Source organism: Cyprinodon variegatus, unplaced genomic scaffold (genome assembly GCF_000732505.1).
Source record: "Cyprinodon variegatus isolate N-32 unplaced genomic scaffold, C_variegatus-1.0 Scaffold563, whole genome shotgun sequence".
NCBI classification, from domain to species: Eukaryota; Metazoa; Chordata; class Actinopteri; order Cyprinodontiformes; family Cyprinodontidae; genus Cyprinodon; species Cyprinodon variegatus.
The window spans coordinates 267282-273038 of record NW_015151016.1 but is presented as its reverse complement, the minus strand read 5'-3'; the positions used below and the strand labels follow the sequence as shown (position 1 = coordinate 273038).

Here is a 5757-nt window from a genome sequence, read left to right as displayed (position 1 = left end):
ATGCAATCAACTGGTTTTCCTTAGATAGAAAACTTTTAATCAATTTAACTGCACGATCAGGTGATCCGAAGTGCAAAGATTTCAAATATAGTACGGGTCTTCTATATGGTCAGTCTCTGCCCCTTTCTGTTTTCTGCAACGAGTTCATTCTCTGTGCACCAGCCCCAAAAATGTCCTCGTTTTACCAAACAGGAGTTGGTCAACTTTGACCCCCTATTTCCTGAGACCACAGTTTACAGTTTACCAAAAAAACGCCCAGGTTGCAGAATAAAAATATATTCTGAAAGGGGATAGCGCTACCCCAGACCCATAACTCTAGATTTACCACTTGTTAGGGAGCTGCTAATGCTCCCTAATAAGTCCATGAGACATCTTGGTGACCTTAATTCCCCCCATTTGACTCGCTGTGAAACACTCTAGCAATAATAGAGATAAAGCAAACTGTGATTTAACCGTAGAATCAACTCAGGTGTAATGAGCTGTTAAAAGCTGTTTTCTAACATCTGCTCATTTGTTCAGCTAGTTAGTTTCTTCTAAGACGTGTGCTTCAGGTTTCCAATTCTGTTGTAAAGTGGAACTAAGAGATAAACTTGTTATCAGAGACTTTTTTTAGTGTGAGTTAAATAACAAATATACTGGTAATTAATATAAGAGCAAAGAAGCAGTGTGAGATTTTACAGAATGTTGCTCAAAAACTCAGTAAATTATCTAAATCTGAGTAAAGTTATACAAAATAAGTATTTTAAAACTGAAATTAAAGAATTGATAACATCTGACAAAGATTCGGAGAGTAAGTCCGGATTTTGCATTTGAAGGTTTTTAGCTTCACTCGGCAATTAAGTAAGGAATGTTAGTAAAATTAGTAATAAGTATAATTTGAGGGGAAAACAATTTCAACTAAATGTATTTCTTTACATTACGCAAAAATTAAGTTAATGGTAATTTAAAATACAAGAAAAATAATAATGATGAATGAATAACGGATCATATAATTTCATACCATAATAAAAGATTGAATTATGAATCAATTAGATAAAAGCTCATTAGACTGTAAAAGTAAGTGATTTTTTTATATTTAGAAGAAATTGAAACACAGGGAGAGTCAAAAAAGCAATTGTTGTAAAGAAAATTATTTAATTACTTTTCTAACATGGATTTTCTATTGACACAATGTAAAGCAGCTCAAGGCAAAGTACTGTACAGTGATTTTACAGTATTTTGGTAAATTTTAAGCACTAATAATGAAAACAAATTGTTTAAAAACACGTGTTGTAGATCAATTTCTAAAACTGTAATTTTTAATAAGGCCCTGCAGCTTATTGGTCTGCATAATGAGTCAATTTTCCATAAATTAGGTCTATTTGAAATGCTGAGATTATAGTAACTGGTTCAAAAGCATGCGGTTGCATTTAATCCGTATGTCATGTCCCCTTTGAAATCCAGCTTAGATGTTTTGTTGTGAGGGACCATCTTCCTTTTGAAAGACCAGACTGTGTCTAAGGTTTAATCGTCTGTGCAACTAAAGATGAAAGGGAATTGATTAGGCTGATAAAGGGCAGTCTGAGCCTCCCCGATGATCAAGTCTAGGAAAATGAGGAAGCAGAAACATCGCAATCACCGTTTACAGCGACAGCAATTTTAACATCTACATGTACTAAAAATGTGCCGACTAAGACAAAAACCACAGGTGCTAAATCAAGAAAATCATCTATATTGAAATTTACGTATATAAGACAAATCCCTTCTGGAGAATGGTTGAAGGTCAGTCAAGTCAAATAAAATTTCTGGGGAAGGCAGATATTCTCCACACATGGTGGAGGAAGCATGATGCTGAGGGTCAACATGTCTGTATCTTGTTGCTGGCTAATATAAAGCTGTGGTTTCATTGTCCCATGATGAACTCTGGCATTTTAGGCTCTAAAAATAAATTACAGTCTTAAGCTTTTCTGACATATTTATTCTAAGTGCTCAACATAATTGCCCCCTAGCATGTTTTATAGAACATTTCTTTATGAAAGAAAAGCCGTATTTTACCTGTAGCACTGTTGATCAGCGATGCATCTTCTTTTTGAGTAATCCCACCTTCAGGACTCCTGGGTGGAATGGTGTTTTTGTTCCCCATCCTGTGTCCAAAGCCAGAGTTTCACCTCCCAAGTTTCCTGATGTTGCTGTGAAAACCGTTGAGGTGGTGCCGGCACGTTCTCTTCTGCTCAGACTCCTTGGAGAAACATGAATTGTGCTGAGTTTATCGGAGTGCTTCCTCAGCGCGCAGATAAGGAAATTACTTGGGAAAGTTTACTCCGCTGTAATGCCCTGGGAAGAGATTTAAGGGGCGCTCCAGTGCTCACCGTTGATGGAGTGTAGATATTTAATCCTGCACCGGCTCTCCTGGGTGGCCAGGAGAACAAAGCAAACTGAAATGTTCATAAAAACGGGGCTGAGGACGAGGATTTTGCAAACCGCAGCTGGATGTCCCTCCTTTTCTTGGCTATTTCAGTCAATAACGAGTCTTTTAAATCCCTTCTACCAATTCGACCTGCCAAAACAAAAAGACACATTTTAAAAACAGAATAAAGCACATCGATAAAGCCCTCTGAAGGAGGAGCCGAATCATTTGTGAACTGGCAGTTATGTCATCAACTTAATGGATTTTCTGTGTGTTTATACCATGGATACCGACTGCAGCACCAGTCAGCAGAGTGCCCCATGCTGAATAACTTTATGGATCACTGTACTGTAGAACAGTTAGAAATGGAAACATTATGGCACAGAAAGCTCTGTGTATGCCATTAATTATTTAAAACCTTTTATTTCATCTAAGACAACCAAAATTGTCAAGGCCTGAAGAGATTTGACAAACTATATACTGCCATGCAAAATTAAAATGTAACTATTCTCCTTTAGTCACAAGAAAAACGCAGTGTTATTAGGGGATTTTATGTATTAGACCAACATAAAGGGCTGTGGTGGCTCTTGTGGAAATGCAGAAATTAGCAGATCAGGTGGAAGAACTTACAACAGAACAAGTTGTGGTCATGCAAAATACAAATCTGACCTTGATGGACTTGATGGACAAGACTCTGTGGTACATCTACATCTAATGGATAAAGGGCATTCTTTTGAGGACGAGAATGCTGACATTTTGGACAAAGAAAATAGGTGGTTTGAGAGGGGCATGAAGGAAGCCATATATGTTAAGAAAGAAAAAAACAACCTTAAACAGAGGGGGTGGACTCAGATTTCAGCTTTCAAAAACCTACAATCCAGCAATTGAGTTAATCGCTTCCCACTATCATCACTGCCCCAGCCCCTGTACAGGAGAGCAGAAGACCTCGCCTATTCAGCCAGGCCAACAATTCTCTTCAACGACACCCCTTTCAGAGACATAGACAGGTATGGGGCACTGCAGCCTAACAAAAGAAGCCAAACAACCCCCTTTCCAAAGGGGTGGACCCGTTCCTGTTTCAATTTGCATGTTTTCAAAACAAAAACAAGGTTTTGTTGGGCTACTCTATAAAACCACGAACACAGCGCTATTTCTGACATGGGAAGTGAAACGTCTTCAAAGTTTTTTCTTTTTTTTTGGAATGACCTTGATGGAGGCGTGGCGTGAATAAGGCCACTGGTAAATCCAAACTAACACAATAATGTACAACAATGAACCTTTATGAAGTATGTTCTTTAAGCCGATGAGACCAAATTTGGATTCTTTGGCCTATTTTTGGTGGAACACTAGCATAAAAACATTGGTGGAAGATATTTTCAGGAAGATTTTTATGCTAGGTGATACCCTCAATGGGCAGGAAATAGGAGGCTGCTCAGAGTTGGTTGGATGTTGGAGCTAAAGACAAATCCAGGAAGAAAACCTGATCCCAGGAGGAAACACATATACCAGCGCAAACCTTAGATTTTATTTGTTTTTTCCCCCCGTATTGACTGTATCACAAAGACTCACAGTGTTACCAATAAAACACTCTGTGGTTTGTGGTTTTGAGATAAAAAAATTTAAAAAAGTTTAGGAACTATTTTCTCAAGGCACTGCCCACCTGTTCACTCACACAGAACGGTGTCCATATGTTAAAATAAACAACCTGTGTAAATGAACAAAAACCAGAAAGTCACCTTTAGCTTAGTCTACATGACAAAAGCCTTGATGCCTCACATTTGAACATTTTCTGCTTTATGTAGCTTCAGTTTTCTGCCTGAGGTCAGAGGGAATGAGATCTATGTGACGTTCTGGCTGCACACAGCCCCGTTAGCCTGTCTTGGGAAAGTTATGGATTTTGCAACATGGAATGCGACATAAAGTACAAACGCCGGCAGCAGGGTCTGACTCACACGATTTGCAGCTTAAGAGCTGAGAATGATGCAGGGGAGGCTTAAAGAAAGAAATCTGTGACTCACAACCTGACATTTCTAGGTTTGCTCTTAGAGATTCTTTTAGAAACGGTTAGAAAAATCCTCAGTGCTGGTTCTAGCTTTGACTTACACATTGTTTAAAATTCAGAGTGATATCATGACCTCTTCTTATAACTTATTGGAAGCTTGTTTACTCTTGCGTCTGTTTATTGTCTTGGTTTTCCTATTCTTATTACTGTCGGTATCATACATGTACAACATATTTACTAATCTACATGTAATGTCATTTTCTATGAAAAGGGAAAAGCTCCAATGATTTACTCTTCTTAGCAACCCAAATGTGTCCTGGTTATTTCTTTTTTTTTTTTTTAGATTTTTGCTTTTACTTTAACAGGAATGTTTTATTCAGATACAACCTCTTAAAGAATATTTGTGCCCAAAAAGGATTTTTTTGTTGTTTCTTTTGTTTTACACTTTACAAGCTAATTCAATTATCCAAAAAAGTAACCTAAGTAAATACAAAATGCAGTTGCAAAAAAGTTTGGATTTTAAAACTTTTTAAAATCCAAACCAACAAGGCCCTATAAGGAAATAAAGCTGCTCCCCTGGTTGAGCAGTCAAATAACTCTTACCAAACAGGTAGTTTTTGCTTCAGTTTAACAAGATCCCAACAAGCAACATACCTTATTAGGCTCTGATCTGAAGACATTAACGAAAAGATGTGGATTAAAGTTATGAAAATTGTCTGAAATGAGGGCTTAGTGAACCACTGTGAGAGCAAACAACCAATGGAGATCAATGGAACAGAACGGAACCTTCCAGGAGTGGCTGGCAAAGCAAAATTACTCAAAAAGCATATTTGGGACTCATAAACAAACACTTAAAAAAAAATAAAGCAACCGCTTTTGGAATCATATTAAGTTACTTTAACACATTTTTTTTTTTATGTCCTACCCTTGTAACATGAAACAATTGTGTTAAAGTTACCAAATAGGATTAAGTAAATGCCAAAAATGGTTGTATTATTTTTTTCAGTGAAGGTAACAGAAGAACCCACAACATCATTTAAACATTGAGTCTCATTTCACCTCAGGCTCAACCAAAGTGACTCAATATAGGAACACAAGCATTGTCTAGGTTACCTAAACAGCATTAAATGTTATTATGACTTTGTAAACTAATAAAATCCTGGTAAAACATATGAAGATTATAATTTTCAGCTATTTCAAATCTCTAAACTTAAATACATTTGAGACACTAACATTTTAAACAAGCTCACATCATCACTGCTGCATGATGTCTCTCAGAGTCCTGCACTCACTGCTGGATGATGTGTCTCAGAGTCCTGCACTCACTGCTGGATGATGTGTCTCAGAGTCCTGCACTCACTGCTGGATG

The 5757-nt window shown here is 37.4% G+C and overlaps 1 protein-coding gene across 2 annotated transcripts in view; it reads right to left on the bottom strand.

Moving 5' to 3' along the window:
* Positions 1 to 2531, bottom strand: part of LOC107095671 (consortin-like) — a 24386-nt gene extending 21855 nt beyond the window's left edge. The window contains exons 1-2 of one of the 2 annotated variants that reach the window (XM_015391877.1): positions 2349 to 2531; positions 2035 to 2218 (exon numbers count right to left, since the gene is read on the bottom strand). In XM_015391877.1, coding sequence (XP_015247363.1) covers positions 2035 to 2122 — 88 coding nt within the window. In that variant the 5' untranslated portion in view covers positions 2123 to 2218; positions 2349 to 2531. Of the gene's footprint in view, positions 1 to 2034 lie in introns of both variants that reach the window. The other variant, XM_015391878.1, reaches the window with a different exon arrangement.
* Between the last annotated feature and the right edge of the window lie 3226 nt (positions 2532 to 5757).